General features: G+C 52.7%; 1 protein-coding gene across 2 annotated transcripts in view; it reads right to left on the bottom strand.

Annotated features, from left to right (window-relative positions):
- MYH9 (myosin heavy chain 9) overlaps positions 1-20,218 on the bottom strand; it is a 59,655-nt gene that overhangs the window by 29,235 nt on the left and 10,202 nt on the right. For both annotated transcript variants that reach the window (XM_025048778.1, XM_025048779.1), the window contains exons 3-12: positions 12,233-12,260; positions 11,356-11,449; positions 7,356-7,448; positions 6,748-6,811; positions 6,100-6,198; positions 5,536-5,679; positions 4,627-4,722; positions 3,730-3,848; positions 2,166-2,318; positions 997-1,170 (exon numbers count right to left, since the gene is read on the bottom strand). In XM_025048778.1, coding sequence (XP_024904546.1) covers positions 997-1,170; positions 2,166-2,318; positions 3,730-3,848; positions 4,627-4,722; positions 5,536-5,679; positions 6,100-6,198; positions 6,748-6,811; positions 7,356-7,448; positions 11,356-11,449; positions 12,233-12,260 — 1,064 coding nt within the window. The remainder of the gene's footprint in view (positions 1-996; positions 1,171-2,165; positions 2,319-3,729; positions 3,849-4,626; positions 4,723-5,535; positions 5,680-6,099; positions 6,199-6,747; positions 6,812-7,355; positions 7,449-11,355; positions 11,450-12,232; positions 12,261-20,218) is intronic.

Genomic DNA, 20,218 nt, shown 5'->3' with positions numbered 1-20,218 from the left:
TCACTCCATGACATCGTCCCATACACTCTGTGTCTGCACAGCTATAGCGTGAGATGTGACAAGGTAGAGAAAGTGTGGCAGGGTCCCAGAGCCTCCGTATAACACTGAGTTTGTAAGACAAGAAAGCAGACTCAGTCACCACGGATACTGGCTGACGAGGCTTGAGGCCCCAGGGGTTCCTGTTCATTGGAAAACTCAACCGATTAAAACAAACATCACAAAAGTAAACTGCTCCATGTTAGGGTTATGGAGTTTCAACCCCTCCCTCCTGAATGATACTTTCAAAATGCACAAACTTCTTCCTAGGCCTTCCGAATCAATTAACATTTCAGTGTCACTCTGGTGTTTACATTACCAAACAGCTCAGGATTCCGGGAAAGCGTGAAATCAATGCATTTAACTCTAATCAAGAGATAAACTGAAACAGAAATAGAAACGGCTCAGGCTCCAAAAGAGCATAGCCCCCAAACCCAAAGCACAAACAGGTGACCCAAACTGCACCTAGCAAGAGCTTTCAGTACGAACTGATGGAAAAAGAGACGGGCTTGCCAGCCACCACCATCCGCCAACAGACGGAAGCCCAGGTGCCATGTTAGTCCTGAGAGGACAGACCGTGTTTCAGCACGTGCACCAAGAACAGCTCTCAACAGTCCCACGCTATAGTGAAAACATCTGGGGCCAGGATCTTTCAACATAAAAGCATGCCCATTTCTTTAGGACGAAGAAAGGCTTGTTGAGCCCGCCCCTCAGGTAGATGTTGGGTGGTCTTCTGGGATCTAAGACAGGATACCCACAGGCACCAGCCACATCCCCACTTGGTCAGCAGCTGCCCAAGGCCCCCAGGTACCAGATCTGAGCCCCAGGACTTATTCCTCCGGGTGGCACCAACACGGGAGTAATTAAAACCCACAACCAACGGGAGTGGGAGGGGAGGAAAGGGTCTCCCGAGGAGACGAGCGAGGCCGGGTCTGAGGTCTGAACAGCGCTGGCTCTTACTGGCTTCTCGATGAGCTCGATGCAGGGCTGCAGGTCGAGGCCGAAGTCGATGAAGTTCCACTCAATGCCCTCACGTTGGTACTCCTCCTGCTCCAGGATGAACATGGTGTGGTTGAAGAGCTGCTGCAGCTTCTCGTTGGTGTAGTTGATGCAGAGCTGCTCGAAGGAGTTCAGCTGCCAGGAGGAAGAGCAATGTCAGAGATGCCTGCCAGCAGGCCCTTGGGAAGGAGCCGGGCAGGGATTCGGGAAAGACCTGCTGGGGTGCCTCAGTGCTGCCCCCTGTGGAGCCTGCGGGGTTAGGGGCCTGCCCTTATCACACGCAGCAAGGGTCCTTCACTTTCTGGGGCCCATGGACCTCTCTAGCAGCCCAAGAAAGCCTTTCTCAGAAAAATGTTTTAAAATACATAAAACAGATTACAAAGGAAAGATAGTAAGTTTAAAAAATGTAATTATCAAAATACTGAGACACAGTCATACATCGTGTTCTGTATTAATAAACACGAGCAGTGGACTTAATAACTTCCAAAATTCTGAAGTAGAGATGAGCATAAATGATATTACGACATCTCTGCCACAGCTCCAAAATGCTATGACAACCTCCGATTTCTACTAGAGACAGATCACAAGCACTGCTAGTACCACTGTGGTTTGTGTAGTTTGTTCAATTCACAATTGAAAATAAATTGAAAAAAATAATCATTTTTATGAGAGGATAGTGAAAAATAAAGAGGTAATTTTCGCCCGTCCCACACAAGTTCATGGTTCCTCAGGGAAGCTACCATGGACTCCCAGGCTAAGAACCTCTGATTAACCACGATTATCAGTTTTTCCTAGAGGAGCTCAAAGTCTTGATGGTCAAGGAAAATGTCTTGTCGCTACCCTCAATAAATATTTGCAGGAAAATTAATCCACAGAAAACACCTGCTCACAAAGCCTCCCAGAACACCATCGAAAAGCTCCATTCTCTCCAGCATTTCTGGCTGGCAATGGGCATGCTCGTTTAAGCTTAAACTATGCCCAACTGCTGTCTCCTGTCTCCATGCAAGGAAGAGATGGCCAACTCCGGTTGCCATAGGATCACAGGAAAGAGGATTCACGGACAAGGGGAAGGCGGGCAAGAGGCTAAGGAGGCGGTGAGGGGGACATGAGGGCAGGAGGGAGACGCTCACGTCGAAGATCTCGAAGCCGGCGATGTCCAGGATCCCGATGAATGAGGCGCCCTGACGCTTGGTCTTGTCCAAGGCCTTGTTGATGCGCAGCACCAGCCAGCGGAACATGCGCTCGTAGGTGGCCTTGGCCAAGGCCTCAATGGCAAAGTCAGCCTGGGGAAGGGACACCCAGGGGACAGAGTGTCAGATACAAGAGAGTCATCACACCTGTACCCTTTACCCCAGTAATTTTAGCTGCAGGGCCCTCCTCCAGAGAAACAGCCCTGAAGATGGAGCGGGGGACCGGGGGGGAGTTTTGTGCATGTATCTGTTCACTGCAGTGTTGTTTATGATGAAAAAGTAAAATGTAAATATCTAACAATTCGAGCACGGAAGACTTAGAAAGACATTTGCAAAGACCTTTTTAAAATAAAAGGGGACATCCTGAAGCATCCACAAAAGAAATGACAAAATGTCTGAGATTTGTTTCAAATAATGCATTCGGGGGCAGGGGGTAGATAAGATTAACGAGGAGCCAAGACTGGCCATGAGTTAGTCTCTCTTGAAGATAGATGCCCGCGTGATGGGCACATGGAACTCATTACTCTTTTTGCAAATATTCAAGAAGTTCCATAATAAAAAGCCAGGGTGACAATTAAGTTTAAAAAAGAAAAGAAAGGCCTTACGAGAAAAAGAAAAAGGCTACCCAATAATTGTCACTGGGTAGGACTATGGCAATTTTTTTCTTCTCTAGGCTATTATACTTCCTGAATCTTAAGTGTTTATGTAGCATTTTCATAATGAGAAAATAAAGGTTCTTTAACTATTAGGAAAATAAACAGTTGGTAATAATTATGCACACTGTCTTTCAAACACAATGTTCTTGGCTTTGGTGGGATGGCTCTGTAGAGAATCACCCGCAGGCTGTCAGGCACCAGTATGAGGAACAGAGGACAGCACCCTTTGAAAAAGGACTAAGCAACTTGAACTCCAAAATACTTTGAGAGATGGGAGTAGCACCGTAAAACGCCCACTGCCACCACAGAAACTAGAAGCTACCAGCAGAGGGGAGCCAGCCCTGCTGGGAGGGGCCGGCGGGCACAGTCACGCAGAGCGGCTGAGGCGAAGGCAGAGGCTCCGGCTCGTCTCTCACCACGGGCAGCACGACGGCAGGTGGTGGAGAAGCAGCCACTTGGCATGGGCCCTGAGGGTGGCAGATGCACTGCCCCCCTGGCAGCAGAACGAGCTGTACTACAGAAACGTCAAGTTCTCACTTTAGACCAGAATGGGACAGGCCTGTGACCAACCAGTCTAAACGTTGACTCCACGCAGAGGCACAAGGTAGCCTAAAGAGGCCCTTCCTAGGTGAGTGGCCTTGGCCATGCCACTGAACTCAGGGTCAGCTTCCTTGTATTCTTGATGGGGCAAATACCACCTTGCTCTCAGACTGGCTGTGAGGACTGAATGAGGCAACCCATGTGGCGGTGCCTAACACAGCGGATGGCACAGAGCAGGCCTCACGTTGACCACTGCCATGACCCTGGCTGAGGAGGCAGCCCGAGCCCCCGCCAGAGGGCGTGCATACCTGCTCCTTGGTCTGCGCCTTCTGGACGTAATCCCGTCCCACCTTGATGCGGGGAGTGAGGATTCCTCTGGTGAAATCGGTCACGTTGATACCCAAGAGGTGGGACACTTTTTGGGCAGCTAATGTTTTTCAAAGAGTAAAGAGAAGAAAGGTAAAACGTTTTAATTAAACCCAAGAGAACAAGTCCTGTGCTCAACCCGGGAGTGGAGAGGGAAGCCGCAGTGGTGACCGAGACAGCGTTACCGGGACAACCAGCTCAGACTGTGCTCAGCAGGGCGCACACTCGTGTGCAGACCAGCGGCCATGGCAGGAGGAATGCGTCCTAACCGGGGCTCGGCGGTCCCTCTGCACGCCCTTGGCCACATGCGCCGAGTGTGCAAACAGGACCGACAGGAGGTGGTCCTGCCCGGCCCAGTGTGAGGGGACGGAACAGCATGTGTCCCACAGAAATATCTTTTAACACATGTACCCGTGTTAAATTTTTTCAAAAGCCCCTAGGAAGGGCACATTACGGTTGATAACTTAAATGGGGTCACGTGCAACAACCCAAAGCAGTGGACAAGGCAGATGCCATGACGACACTGTTTCAAGGTCCTGATGCATTCATGGGCAAGGCGTGCACTGAGCAGCGACAGCAGAAACCACTGTCTTACTGACACAAAGGGTTTGGTCTCGGGAACAAATGAAGGAAACCCTGGTCCGTATGACTGTGGCTTTTCTAATGCATTCTGATGCTTAATCTATGAAGAAGGGTCATACTTATGTGTGTAACAGTGACAGCCATAAATACCATGAAGTTTAAAAGAGAGTGAAGTCTGGAATTTCTACAAGACTTCCTCCTGAGCCCGTCCAAGCCCAGGCATCTGACCTAAATTCCAGGTGGGAGGACCACATTACCTGTGTTGTCGGGCATGGATGCCTGGTCAGTGTTACGCTCCTTCTTGAAGACGATGTTGCCGAGCTGAAGAACCCCCGAGATGACCCGCAGTAAGCCTTGGGATGCAATCAAAGGGAGCTCAGGGCCAGGTAGAAGGCAAAATAAGCCCTGAGTGGGACCTTGGACTAGTCTGCAGGGAGGGTCGGGCCACCCTGGAGGGCTCGCCTCCTCTCTGTCTCCGGGGCCTCTGGCAAATCTCAGCTTGGGAAGCCCTGTGCTTAGATATAAGCTCTGTTAACCTTCCCAACACTTCTAAAACTAGACTAAGGATGTGCTTCTAGCCCAAGGGCCCCTGCCTGTTTTTATAAATAAAGTTTTACTGGAACACTGTCAGGCCTTCCCATTTATATTATCTGTGGCCGAGCAACAGGTGATACCAACCCTAACGCTAGAGAATGAGGTGCACCCTCCCCAGTTTTCGAAAATAAAGCCTCAAGGCCCTCTTCGCCTTCCTTCTAAGGAAATGAGAAGGCACAGGCAGGTTCCACGCCGCCATTCATTCTAGGCGTCATCGACACAGAGACCAGCCCCGGCCCCTTCCACGCTCTGCCGAGACAAGGCAGGAATATTCCACTTTCGGCGAAGGCAAGGACTACAGCAGTGGACCCAGACCCTGGGCAGTTAAACACTTGTCCCTAATTCCCCTCTCCATAAATGGTACCCTGGGGAACAAATAACTCTGAAACTCAAACCTGAGGTACCCTCTCCCCGACATTCAAGACCTTCCTCCTGGCCTCTATGGGGCTCCCTAAGACTCAGAGCTGACAGGAAGCTCTCCTCAGGCCCGTTAGCCGCTCTAATGCCCCTGAGGGCGTGATGACCAGCCTCCTGCCTGCCCTCCTTCATCCACAGGAGGGCCAGTCCTGTACCTATTTGCTCCTCTTCTGGGATGCCCATAATCCTCATGGCCTCCATGGTCTCCTGGAACATGTCCTTGTCCTGCTGCCCGGGAATGGTGACGTGCCCATTGGACAGAAAGCGGTATTTGTTGTACGGCTCCAACAGGAGATCAGCTGTAAGGGGCAGAGGGCAAGGGTGGGTCAATGATGCGCCTAAAAGAGGCTCTAATCAGAAACATCAGAGGCCTAGGAGACTGGGAAGCACCCCTAAGCCCCAAGACACACCAGGAAATGTGAAGTGGCCAAAACTGCTGATTTTCCTCAGCGTGTGAGCCTGACACGCACAGAGCCCACGAGAGCCTCAGGGGCCTGTGATTCACAGCTGCACACATGAGCTGCCCTGGCTTTTCGCTGGCGTAATCGGAAGCAGAAGGCCAAGTTCCCAGGATGGCCCAGAGAACAGAACGCATTCTGGCTTCTCCTCCCCAACCCAAGGCTGGAGTTTTCATTTCCCAACCAGAGTGTGTGGCCCAACTGTGGCAGGAGTCCCAGTGCCCAGCAGCCCACGCGTCAGGCGGTGGGCCCAGTACTCACTCTTCAGGTGCTCCCCAGCCCCAGACAGAAGATAGTAGAAGATGTGGAAGGTCCGCTCGTCCTTGGCCTGGCGGATAGCACGAGATTTCTCCAAAAGATCTTTGCAAACGTTGAGGAGTTGTGCAAGCTGGAGGGCAGGCAACCTCTCTACTTTCCATCAAAAGCAACTGAACTTCACCAGCCACAAAGAATGGCACAAGATGGCCACATAAAATAAAAGCAAACTCCCTTGGCTCTGTCCATCAACAGGTGTAGCTTGTCAAAGGACAGCTCGCACACTTGGGAAGCTGCTCTATTTCAAGGGCCCTCATCTTATGAAGCCAATGGAGAGCAGAAGACTCCTGCCAGCGGACTATAATGCCAGAGCAGGAGAGAAATAAATTCTATCTATCCCAACTCCACCTCTCAGGGAAACACACTGGATGACCTATCTTCAAAAGTTCCATCCCATTCTAAGCCGAACTTTATCCTGCAAGTAAAGAAAAACCTGGCTCTGAGATGGATTTCAATGAGCCTCTCCTGGTACTTATCCCAGTGCCCCAGATGAAATGTTACAACAGGTGCCTAAAAGGGAAAGTGCTGGAATCAGGAAGTCACTTTCCTCCCCTCTGGACCCAGGACTCTTATTACAATTAACCAAAAGGATACAAGTCTCAATGTTGGCTCCCACGATGTAGCCATTGACATCAAAGTTGATGCGAATGAATTTGCCCTAAGGAAAGATGAGGAAGAGATCAGAGGCCCCATCCTCCAGTCCCTACCTCCAGTGGGAAGAGCCTGGAGGGAGAAAACCAAGAGACTGTGCTCACGCGCCTGCAGCCAGGAGCCCCGCATCCCGCACCCCACACCCCGCAGGTACTCAGGGCTCACAGAGCCACACCGCTTCAGGCCTGGAATCAGGATGAGGTCCAGTGGCGCCCAAGTTCCTCTGTACAGGGGGAGAAATACTCCTCACTGCATGATCTGGCCCTGGGTTCCAACTGGCTACTGCCTACAACAGGACAATCGGGGGACACCAGCAGTGACGCCGTACTCCCTTGCTGGCTTTTTGCCACCTAGGTTGAAGAAGCTACTTATGCAGGTCCAAACCTACTGGAGTATGACCCAGCCTGCTCCAGGCAGCGGGCCCAGGAAGCACCAAGTCTAACCCTTCCTCACTTTGAAAGTAAGAGCACCCAGCTGGAAGGCGACACATGCCAGAGCTCTGGGTAGAAGCCTCAGCCCCGAGAGCTGGGACGCGGCTGGTCAGTACTCACGAATCGAGAGGAGTTGTCATTCTTCACGGTCTTGGCGTTCCCGAAGGCCTCCAGGATGGGGTTGGCCTGCAGCAGCTGCCGCTCCAGCTCACCCTGGAAGGAACCCAGGTGCAGTGAAGGCCAGGCAGCGGCTCAGGCTGCCAAACCTGCTCTGCCAGATGCAAGGGACGATGGCAGAGCCGTGTCTACACGCCCAGCACACCTGGAATGAAGACTTCTGGTGCCCACCACGGCAGCCTCAGCCTGATCTGTGTCACTCAAGAACAACCTTCCTGCAAGGTCTCCAGAGACCTTGACTGGTCTGAACTTACTTCCCTGGACTGCGTGACCAGCAACCCTAAAACGGGAAAGTGGGCAGCTCCCCCAGTTCCAGGAACCTGGTACGAGGGCCCAGGTCAGCCCCAGAGGACATGTTGGAGAGCAGCACCCGAACCAAGAAAAGATACAGAGACACCGTTCCGTCTCTGGGACATCTCTGCCCCAGGTTCACTGGCCTCCCTCTGCCTTCCTTCTCTCTAATCCCCACCCAACACCCACATTTTTTTTCCTTTTCATGGGACAGATCCACAAAAAACACAAGCTCATCTCATCCGTGTCTTAATAAACAATGCATTTTCCTCGCTGGTCCCTTGTCCTGCCACCCCCGAAATCTGTTCCCAGCATGGGATCAACGAAGCCCATTTTGGGTTCTGAACTGTTTATCAATAACACCGATAGCCCGTACTTGTGGTCTAATGATGCTTTGTGGTTGACAAAACGCACCCTTATGCCTTCTTATCCCTGGAGCCTCACACTACTCAGGGAAGGCAAAACAGAGTAGCCCTATTTCACAGAAGAGAAAACTGAGGTTCAGGGAGGGGGTATGATCTGCCTGAGGCCGAATACCTATCAACCAGCAAAGTGGTATTCAAATTCAAGTCTTCTACCAACACCTGTCGGTCACTGCCATCCTCCTGCCCAGACCCAGCCCCACTGGGGGCTTTACCTGTCAGGTCAGATCAACTTTGGAAGCAGCCATTGGCCTCCCAGCAGGCCAGATAATAACTGACACTGGCTGAGAAAAATACGGATCTCGTTCACCTTAATACCTGGGTATCCTCTAGGGGGAAAGAAGATCGCACAAGGCCAGGCAGGGTTCTGTACTTATTAGCAAGGCTGGAGCCAAGCCAGGATTTTACGGGAATAAAGACTGCCTATGAGTGATGAAAAGGAAGGCTGAGTAGCAGCAGCTCCCAAGAGTCATGAACCACGGCCTTCCAGGCATACCTGCCATATACCAGACCTATCTGCAGACCACTGAGGATGCAGGAAGTCCACCAGAGACCGGAAGGGGCCTGGCACACCCACCTCCTTCCAGGGCTGAGGGAGTCTTCTATTCTCAGACCATACAGCTAAGTGAAAGAGGGTCAGAGCAGTCAGGTCAAGGGGAAGGGGTCAAACACCCACGGAGCAGGCTCTCCATGTGTCCCTGGCACCAGTGGTCACAGAACACTGGGCTGCCATCCCTGGGGCTCAGGCGGGTCTGGGAAGTCAGCAAGGCAGCCCATGGGGCCCAATTTGGATGAGGGCTGCTCCCCCACCCGCTAAAATGTTCCTCTCAAAACACAGGCCAGGCAGCCAGGCAGCCAGGCTGGCCGAGCCACTCCCTGGGAGCGTGGCCCTGACCAGAGCCTGCCATTGCTCGGGCCTCTGCCTCAGGACCACAGGCTGTTGCCATGAAACACAGAGTGCCAAGCCAACTCGGGAGCAACCCTTTGGGATTGCAGGGCCCAGTTCCCTGTTGACAATGGTGATGGCTAACTTATGCATTTTTAACTGATGCCTAATTTGGCACAGAAAGGACTTATCTTTCAATGGAATTTGTATAATTTGCATAATATGAAATTATGAGGTACGCTGCAAGCAGCGTATGCTCGTAAGGATTGGAATTCTCCATCTGGTTTCTGAAGGACTTCACTGGGTAATGTTTTTGACCTTGGGCTACAACTACCTGAGAAGTCCCTTCGTCCAAGCTCTGCTCTGCCAACCTGCAGCCCTGCCAAAGCCCGGCCTTCCCACAGCAAGGTACGGTCAGGGACGTCCCAGTGGGTGGTCTGGAGATGAGCTACTGAGTCACTGCAAGGAAGAGAGAGAGCTCACTCCCAGACCATGCCGTGACAAGCCTCAGAACACGAGAGTGGTAAACCAAGTTCAGGAGTGTTTTGTGGCCCAGCTGCGTGTGGAATATCACCGCAGAGCTTCAGGCAAGGAAATCAACCAAAGTGGTCAATCGCCTCTACAACCGAGAGCCTGAGCAGAGGTAACCTAGTCAATCACTCTGGTTGGACTTGGAGTCAGGGGCAGGGTGCCATTCACACACCGAAACCTGGCAAAGAGGATGTGATGAGTTTGCTCCTTCTTATCACGCCCTCCTCCATATGCCATCTTGCCTGAGTGCTAGGAGTGCTGGGAGCCCCAGAAGTAAGGCGCATGGGCCTACATTCCCACTCTTAACCGTGGTCCTGTCTTGGCAGGGACTTCAAGGTCACCCTCCAGAGATGCAGGTGCATACTAGGCATTCAAGAAATAGTTGGAAAATAGATTTCACTGCAAATGCAGAGATGGAAAACCACAGCTAGAGAACTCCTAACCTCACAGCCCTGTTTTTAAAATAGGCCTCCTAAAAAGAATGGAAATTGGGGTGGGGGTGCGGGTAGATGGAGCAAAAAAATCTTTATTAGTTTCTAAATATAACTCCTGACGCCCCATGGAAAAAGATTCAGAATGTCTTGAGAAATTTGGCACATGAGAAGTTACTTTTGGTTCCATTCCAGACGGCTGTACTCATTAGGACATTCTGTGGGACACACCCCAGGTCTGCATGCAAAGAGACACACACCGCTACTTACATATGCTGCACACAGCACCCTGTAAGGAGCCACCCAGACAGTGCGGTTCCCCTGGTGGCTTGAGGGGACACCAAGGACACTTAGATTTCACAGGGAAATTTAAGAGTGTGTGCTTGAGAGAAAGAGAGAGAGCACCACACAGGCATGCTTAAGACTGAGCACCCCAACTCTGAGAAAGTCCAATGTGGGCCTTCTGGGCGCTGCTTCTGACCGGCACCGCGGGCGGTGGCAGGTGAGGGGGCCGGCCATCTCCATCTGGTCTGGAGCACTGAGCTGAGGCTGCGGGAGGGCAGATTCCCGGTCCACCGCACCTCACTCGGGGCTCTATACGTGGGGAATTCTGGGCAAGACCGGAGTTTCTGAGAACAGCTAGGTGACGAGGCCTGTAACCATTCTGCAGGAGTTGTCCTTTCAGAGTGCACGAGAGGTCACCGTGTGTCACACCCTGCCCCCCACCTCCCGAGACAGTCAGTGAGCTGAGCTTATGAGAATAGTTCTAGCTGCAGAAAGTGACAATGGTGTAGAGTGAAAAGCTGCTTAGAAAAAAGTATGTAATTCAAGGGCACACGATGATCAGAACACGCATTCCTGGTGCAGAACGTGCAGTAAACGTGCAGCTCACCTAGCCAGGACACTGCTGAGTTCGCCCATAATCCACCAAGAGGGAGAGGGGAGAAAAAGGGAAGTGAGAAGACTTTCCGATGGCCCTTTCTCTCTTCGCCAGGGGGCTGTACCCCCAGAGGCATTTCGACAGCAGGGAAAGGAAGTGGGGAGTCAAATGCAGGCCTGCCCCAGGACCTGCAAGTCTCCAGTAGCTTGAGAAACAGCTTTGGAATTTCTCTTCCAACCTCAGGGGTGGAGGCCACGCAGCAGCTAGCTGCAAACACCAGGAGCGCGAACCCCCACTGGTTTCCGGTTTCCATAGCAACTCAAAGTCGGGAGGCCAAGGGAGAAATGGGACGGCTACCACCGGACCCACTCCCAAGACAGCCATGCTACAGCCTCAATGAAAGCGGGTCCAGCCTCTGCTTTGTTCCCCAAACGCTCTCATGTTAAGCCAAGCCATGGATCATGAAATGCTCTTCCTTGTGGGTCAGAAGGCCTGCACTCACCTGGTCCTTCTTGCTCTTGTGTGAGGAGGCCACGTGAGCCAGATACTGAATGACTTTCTTGGTGTTCTCCGTCTTGCCAGCTCCAGACTCACCCCTGCCAAGAAAGCCAAGGAAATTCTCAGAGGAGGGATGGCCAAACCCCTGAAGTCCGTCCCTTCCCCACTGCATGCTCTACGGCCTACCACTCTAATTGACCGCCGGTGAGGTACCCAACACCTAGCGGCAGAAAAGGGGACAGGCGAATAAATGCTAGTTCTGGAATCCTCACTCAGGCCATTTCCCATGGCCCTTGCGAGGCCAAACAGAAGTAAACTGACATCCAGCGCCTGCCCTGGTCACTTGGCAGCCTTCACATCCAAATGTCTTAGGAATCAGTGTGAGGCAGCTGTTGACCCAGGGGTCAAAAGCACTTATACATGTTCCTTTAAAATTGTACTTGCAGGAATGTTCTGTATCGCTAACTCCCTCGGCAATGGAGTTTATTTATCTCCTTGTTAAATTCAGAGGGTGTGGGTGAGAAGCCCAGTGTCCATTTCGATCCAGGTAAAGGAAGCCACTGCTCAGAGCCAGAAAAAGGCGTTCCAGAGGGGCCGAGAGCTGCCAGCCATGCTCTGTTGAGAAGACTCTTGCTTTTGCTCTCTGCTAAAAACCCATCCAACTGCCCACCAGCTCTTTTGAGGAAGGCGATTAAAGCTTTGCCCATCAAATAAAGCCCATTCACGCTGTGAGACCACTGAGCAGCCCATCCATCCCTTGGGGAAGGCACAGGACTTGAACTGCGAATGGAGCTCATCAACCTAGGTTTTCGTAGGAGTCCTCAAGGGTAACAGCAGATTGGGGTGACACACGGCCCCGCAACCCTGACGGAGACACTTACGTGCACAAAATGGACTGGTCCTCTCGGTCTGAAACAAAGGAGATATCGGGTTAATTTCTGCCAGCTACAAAAAGCTCCCTCTCTGGCTTCTGGAGAGCTGCCCACTTCCTAGGAGAGAAAGCTACGAATGCTGGCCTTGCAAAGGGTCCTCCACCCTGGCCAGTGCACGCCGGCTGGCCCTGTACTTCAATCCGACGAGGGACATTCCTAGGTGGCAGCTCCACAGGAGTTCTGACCGCCCTCGCTAACTGCCTGGCCCACCCCACGGCACCAGAAATAGTTGTCTCTCCCACCTCTGAGAAAGTCAGTTGATGAAAAGCTCTCCAGGAGTCTACTTAACGAAGTGCGAAAGTGGTGCCCTGTGTGTTTATAACTGGGGGTTCGGGCTGTTAGTAATTAGGCTGGCGGCAGGTGTTTTAAATACTGTCCCCATTTAAATAAGAAGCATCAGTTAAGAGGCTGAGTGAGGACTGTGATAGACAAGGCTGGCTTTGCAATGGGGCAAGACACTGTCTTGGTCACATGTGTAGCTTCCAGGAGCCTCAGCCTCCTCCTGGGATGGAAGATAATAGTATATATGTAAATAACATGCAGGAAAGCACAAGTGTGGTGTCTGACACGTGAAAAATGCTCAACGACGTTAGTTTAGGGACAGCTAGAAAAAACAGCTCATCAGAATCATCGCTTCTGATCAGTTTTGTGACAACTCAGTCTCCAGACCTGGCTGTCAGGAACTTTTGGCAACTGTCCCCAGCTCTGTGAACTGCTCAGCAAGTATGGATATAAACAACTGACTCCCTTGGGTGCAAGAGGAACACTAATACCCAGACTTTGAAGGCTGAGTTTGACAGAAATACTTTAAGACATGCAGGCTGACTTGTGCCAGTGCTGGGTGTCTAATTTTAAGCAACAGCTAAAAACACAAACTCATTTTTTTCCCTTTTCATGTAACAGCTCAACCAAAGTCAAATCAGCCTGAATCCAAGACCCAGCTACTTACTAATTGTTGGGCTGCAGAGAGGTATTTAATTTCCTAGTCTCGGTTTCTTTATCCATAAAGTAAATATGCTACTAACCCCCGGGCAGAATTAGTTTGAAGAACAGAAATAACACATGGAAAGGACCTGCACAGGACCCTGTAAATAGAACGCACCCCACGAATGGCTGCTCCCTGTTTACGGCCCCATCAGGGGTTGTCCTGACAGGTGGTGAGTGGCACTGTCAGGGGAGCAGAAGAACCAGTCAAGTAGTGGAGGAAGACGTGCAGGACTAGTAGCTGTTAGCAGCGTTGGTGCTGGATAGACTGACGCAAGCCATCTGGGAGGACACGCTCACTGGCTCCCACTGCAGGCCAGGGCCCTGCAGGACGGGGCACCAGGAGGGTGACTCATGGCCTCCCTTGTGCATGGCCTTGGGAGAGGGATTTGCAAACGCAGCTAGGTCACCTGCCTCTCGGCAGGGTGAGACTCCAGGGTGCCTGGTCTCGCAGCACACAGGGCTGGGCATTTACTGCCATCTCTTCTCCCATCCTTGGGTCACTTGTTAGTTGGGAAAGGAGGAAAACTAAACCTCATGCTCACACAGACGCAAACAAACGGCGGCTGCCCCTCCCCCAGCTCCCTGAGAAACAACAGGGTGCAGGTGTGGCAGGAACTGGGCCACTCACCTTCACACGAACCCCATCCCCTCATCATTGTGGAGCTGCCCAGAGCAGGCCCCAGAGGGGCAACCTGCTGACCCCATCTCGACTGTCCCAAAAAACAGTCCTTCAAGGCTGTAGCCAGAGCTGAGGCAGAGACTCGCGAGGACTGGCAGAAAGGCAGAGGGAAGGCATGGGAGCCACAGGCTGGGGAAGACACAGTTCCCACTGCCTGGCCCCTAAGAACAGTGGGGTGGCCGACAAGGATCTGGGACAAACAGGACTGTGATCCAGGACCCCGGCCTCCCCCACTGCATCTTCCTGGGCCGACCCAACTGCAGGCATGTTTAGTCACCACTCGCAAGCGGGCAAGACTGTGCCTGCATGTGCTGGCAAGTCGTGAGGCAGCAGTGGCCGACGCTACCATAAAAGGAAACATTCCCATCCCTTCCAGAAGGAACCGTTTTCCCAGAACTGTCTAGGCCTGGTCCCTAGGATGGCTGGAATTCCTCTAATTGTGTGAGGAGTCAGATGCTGAACTGCTGAACAACAGGAAACCGAGCCCCCCCACACACACACGCAGACACATGTGCACACACAGGGACGTGGACAAGCTGCACGTGGGCAGGCGTGCACACGGGTATGTGCACAGAGACATGTATGCACATGGACACAGACATGCAGCGACACAAAGCCGCAGGCGTGCGTGGGCACATGCACACAGACATACGTGCACACACACAGAGGCCTGTACACACTTCACGTTCCACTTCCTGACCAGACTCATGTGACCTCCACCCCCAGCTCTTCCTCTCCTCTGACCTTTCACCTCTAATTCTCGAAGCCAAGTTAGCACTATCAACACAGCCTAAAAGGAAACACTTCAAAATTTTGATTTTTCACTTTAAAGAAACCTTAAATCACTTTGCTAGAACATTCATCAGGCAAATGCTTTGGCGAAGGAGAACTAACGGGGGAGGCCTTTCTCGTTTCCTCAACTCTTGTCCCCACGACCTGGCACCCCAAATTCACCTGCCTGCGATGAATGACAATATGGCCTTCTTACATCCATGGCCTTTTCCGCCCAGGAAAATCTGTTCTGTTCGTACAGTAGGTTTGGGTCTGTGACCCTGCGGCCTCGCAGTCACCTCGGGAGGTAGATAAGGCAGGTGTTGTCCCTGTTTCGCAAAAGCCTCCTCTCACAGTTCTGTTTCATTCTTGAGCTCAGAGGCATTTCGTTTGGGCAGTGAGATGTTAGACATCTCAGTAACCATTCAGCTGTCCGCCTGACTCAGTTTACCCTGCCAGACCCCTGATGGATTCCGGCGACACTCACTCCATAAGCCCTTCTTCACAGATTCCGACACCCGAGAGTCCAGCCCACTCCACTGTTTTGGCTCGAGTGCTTACTAGGGCCCACGTGGACTGAAGGCTTATTTGCAACACCCTTCCTTCCTCCACACCAGAGGAGACAGACACACAGACGAGAACCTTGCAGTCCAGGCCAGGGGAGTGCACCCTCCAGAGAAAACTCTATTCTGGGAAACAGGCTCCCTGCGGGGACGAAGGCCCTTAGTCCGACCTCGGAGCCTAAACTCCTCCTGCCCGGGTCCTACATGGGTGGCAGTAGCGTAGAACCAAGTGTATGACTCTCTCTCCAGTGGTTTTCAAAGCTTTGAAAAGAAAACAACTGTCTTTCCTCAGATAAAATCTTGCCGAATCCCCGACATGAAGAGCTGGAGATAAAAGAACTTGAGCTGCCTGGGAGGTGGAGCCAGGGTTCCTCAGAGCACACTTTGACAACCACTGGCCCACATGCCTGGAGCACATGGAAAGGAGACAGATACTGGCTTCGTGCTCCAGAGCCCTGGTTCCAGTCCTCACTCTGCACTCTCCCTCGCAACGCCTGGCTCCCCGACCTCTCGGGGAATCAGAGGACAGGCCTCTCTGAAGACTGAATGGTGTGGGTGCCTAACGGACACGGCACAGCACAGGTGCTCGGAAACGCTGTCCTTAACCGCCTGAGCCCCCTGCAGCTCCAGCTCCCCACCGCATGCCCTCCTCAGAACAAGAAACGTTTTAAGCCACACATTCGGTGCAGAGGCCATTCCCTCTCCTGATTTTATTTTAAACCGCCAATGCCTCGAGGCCTTTCAAAGTTGAAGCAGATGTCCGAATGGACAGGTGTTTCCAGGCAGCTCAGGTCCTGGCTAAGGTTGGCAGAAGGGACACCTAATCGCAGATATTTCACTCCAGGTTCAGACTTATGCTGGGGGCCTTATCACTACTTCCTCTGTGACAGGAGCTGCTGATTCTTGTCCATAAAAGGCCACGAGGCTCACAGAGTGGTGACATCAGCCCCGACAGGAAGTACAGAAGGAAGAAAACGGGCCTGGTTCACCAACAGTGTTGGCCCAGGTCTGACTCATCGGAAAGCTAAGATAATGCCTCCTGGGGTTCAGGCAGAGCTGCTCTCTCTGGGGGTACACCTGGAAGAGCACCCTGTTCCCAGGACCTAACTTCGGGTCAATCAGGTTTCATGAGAATGAGAAAAAATGAGAGCAAAGGGCAGTTTGAGTTTGGGCCATGTGCCTGCATAGAGTGAGACGGACGGGATGACCCACGACGAAGGGCCTGAAACTGTCCACACCAATGGGTCCGTCCTTCACGAAAACTGCAGAGCAGATCCTGGGGGCGCTCACTGTGTAAGCCCCTACTCCTTGTCACCTGGTCCGGGAAGCTGGACTCCAGAGTTCCTTCTCCTGAGAGCCTCTTGTAGACCGCAAGAGGGTCTCGATGGGCCAAAGAACAAGTATTACTTGGGCCGAAACCAACTACAAAGTGTGGGGAGACCTGTGGGTTTGAGCTTGGAACCTTGTGGCTGGAAAAGCCCTAGAAAGCATATGGTTCAACCACCTGCGTCCAGAGGTCAGGAGACCAAGTCCCGAGAAACCCAATGACTTGATCAAAGTCACACAAGCTGGGCCAAGAACCCAGGTCTCTAGATGCCTCATGCTTCCCCACAGAGAGCTCCTACAGGGCAGGGCACTGTGCCACCAGCAGCCTCGGTGCTGCAAACAAAGGACCATCCATACTCACAAAATGCCACATGGGGCCTTGTAAGCTATGTGCTACCTTCTCCAAGCCAGCCCAAGTCACGAGCTTGGGTTACAAGCATTTGGAAAGCAGAGAGGTGAGAAAAAGCAGGTATGAAATAATGCTTCATGTTAGCAGAAGCAGCATGCGGATGACAGGCCTCAGAGACCTTGTGTCATGAAGCCTCTGGCAGCCTGCCGGCCTAGTAGTCAGCCAGCAAGAAGGCAGGCCTCGTTGGTGGCTCCCAGGCACACAACATGGTCACCTGCAATGTTCTCTCCAAGTCACAAAGGTAGGCCCCACACAGGGAGATGCTAGGTCAGCAGCAACATAGTTCAGAAGCCAGCTGAACTTGGCCCAGTGCCTCCACCCACACTCCTTCAGATAGGACCGTGGTCTGAACTCTGCTAAGGCCCAAGTCCCCAGTTACAGGAAGCAGAGAATAGACAGCCCTCCTCACAAGGCACTCTTGATAATTAGAAAGAAGCCCAAGGGACTGATCTTAGCTTTCATTATGTTGGAGGGCAAGTAAGGCCCCAAGCGAGTCTTCTCTTGGCCAAAATGCATCTAACAGCTCACACAGGTGAGCTCCCAGTGCACAGGCAAACCTGCCAAGAACCACTGCTGGTTGTTTAGCCACCTTTCCCGTGGGCGGAGCCAGGAGCAAGGATGTTCTCTGTGTGGGGTTGCTGCTCAGGCAGCTCTGACAGGATGGTCAGGGTGGAGGGAAATTGAAAAGCCACATGTGAGTGCCGACGGCCTGCAGCAAAGGCCACCAGGATACTGAGAGGGACCTGACACCCTGAGGTCAGTTCTGCCTTGTTCTTCGACAACATTCCCCTCGGGGAAAAGACTGACAGGAGGCACCCTGGCTGAGTCCGGTGCAGAGAGGACTAAGCCTCGATCACAGGTCTGCAGAGGGGAGAAAAGGGAGGACAGAAGGGAAGGACAACAGACGTGAACAGGGAAGGAGACGGACACTGCCAGGCGAAGCTCAGGACAAACCTGACTCCATGTTGGAACACAATGAGCTCTGCCAAGAGAACAACAGCTTTTACGAAACGCCCCTTTAATGTGTTGGTCAGACTTGCTAGAGAATACCAGGAACTTTAACACTAGCAGGTGAACAATAATGGCACTTGAAGATGCTTCCTGAAGAAACCAGGGGCTCCGGCCGCCTTGGAGAAGGGGCAATCGAAGGAAATGAAAGGCGTGCTGGCAACTTTCAGGCCAGAGTTTGCTCCTGGGCATGGCTTCCTTCCTCGGCTTTCAGCTTAGACCTCTGCCCTGTTGTATTTGTGGACCAACTGGCGTTGGAGAAACAAGATCTTCATCGAGAATCACAAAGCCCAGTCGGAATGACATCCTGAGCCCCAATCGGCACTGTTTGTTTGCCAAAAGAACACCTCGAATCGTCGGTTTATTAGAATTTATTACAAAGAGTTTATTACGACTCCCTGGTCAAGACTAGAGGAATTTTACAGAAACCACTTAGAGAATCTTGACTTGTAATCCTGAACCTTTCAGCTCTCTTTTCTCTTAGGTTTTTGGGAATTCTTTCTGATTTCATCCTATAGATTAATTCCAGCGATCAGGCGGAGGAAAGAAAGCGTCCCTTTTCTCCAGACCCAGCAGTGTTCAGCCCTGACGTACACAGTGCGACACGGCCCTGCTGGAGTCTCAGAGCCAGCACTTGAGAGAACAGGAAAACTGGGCTGGTGAGCGACATTCGCCAGGCGGCGAGGAGAGGAGCAGGTCCAGGAGGATGAAGGCCCACAGCGGCTTAGCTATTAGAGACTTCGCAGGTGAGTTTTTGTTGTTTGTTTTGGGGGAACAGTAACAGAGACATGGGCCAATTTTTCAGCCACCCCCAAAGTTTCAGGTGCTAAGGGGCCACTTCTTTCCCATCTCTCACTTCGGCTGGCCCAGAGCGAAGCACAGTGGGCCTGCTGGGCTGGATTAAAAACAAAACAAAAAAGCAAACCCAAAGCTGAATCTTTGAAAAGGATCCATTAACCACAGATTCCTCTTCTAGAAAGAACATTTTATAGAAATGAGACTGACAGGCATGACCACAATATAATTAAGCAGCCTCAATCCAGGGGCTGGGCTGTCCTTCGGGGGGTCGTGACAAAGCAGCCTCCTGGGGTGGGCCCGAGGAAAGTGCCTTCTGATCCAGGCTCTCGTGTTTGGGTGGTGGGCCTGGGGCTGCTTGTCACAGCGCCCCTCTGCTTCGCCACCAGTACATCCACAGAGGGTGCTGTTCAGTGACGCTGCAGAATCATCTCCAGAGCACGGACGATGTTGTCCTGAAGCCCCCCCACCAAGGCTACGTCGCCCCCAAGGCCTCATGCTGCCTGCTCGGGCTCTGTGGACTAGACCAGACGAGCTGGAGACCGTGTCTGCCAGTGCACGCCTGTGTGTTCTGTGGTCGCTGCAGGGCAGGCAGCTCTGGCGAGTCACTTCCCGTGCGTGCTGCTACCCCGAGCCTGAGCTCTCAGAGGACGCTCTGAAGGCAGTAGGAAGCCCGCCTGGAGGAAGCATCTGGTTATCACCTTCCTTACACAGTGAGAGTGTGGACTGAAGGGACAGCGATTTGCAGGCAGGGACAGTTCAGTACAGAAACTGCAGTGCCAGACTCCTCTTCCGACCTTCTAAGGGCCACTTGCCGCAGGCCAGGTGCCTTGTTCAACTCTCACAATGACCCTGCTATGCGTGTTTTACTAAGCCCAGCAGGTAGATGAGAAAACAAAGCTCGGTCAGAGTCAGCGGACTTGCTGGACCCTAGTGTCACACCGTGGAGTGAGAGCCAGACCGCCACTCAGATCCGGTCTGAGCCCCGCGCTCTCTTCTCAAGGCACGTTTCTCCCTGAAGCGAAGGGCTGGCCGACCGTTTTCAGCCACTCATCATGGAAGACCACGTCATTGTCAAAGCCCCTCACTACGCCAGCACCCCCAAGGCCACGTGGGGCGCCCCCTATGTGCTGCACTCTCACTCTCCTTCTGAATTTTATTGACCTGCCTCTCAAGATGGGCCCTGATCTCCTCCAGGCAGGGCCACAACTAGCAAACAGCAGGCGCTCAGCTACCACGGGGACCATGTGCGGGGCAGAGCACAGCCCTCGGGGTGAGCCAGTGCTGCCCCCAACGCACACGCGGGCGAACGGCCCGGCTCGGACCTCCCTGCAGACAGCGGGCCTTTGTGAGCCGACGACTGGCCAGGCTCGCTGGCAGGGCCCGAGCCTCCTGGC

Source organism: Pteropus alecto, unplaced genomic scaffold, assembly GCF_000325575.1.
Source record: "Pteropus alecto unplaced genomic scaffold, ASM32557v1 scaffold94, whole genome shotgun sequence".
NCBI lineage: Eukaryota > Metazoa > Chordata > Mammalia > Chiroptera > Pteropodidae > Pteropus > Pteropus alecto.
The sequence above is the reverse complement of the archived record's forward strand: the minus strand, read 5'-3'. Positions and strand labels throughout refer to the sequence as shown.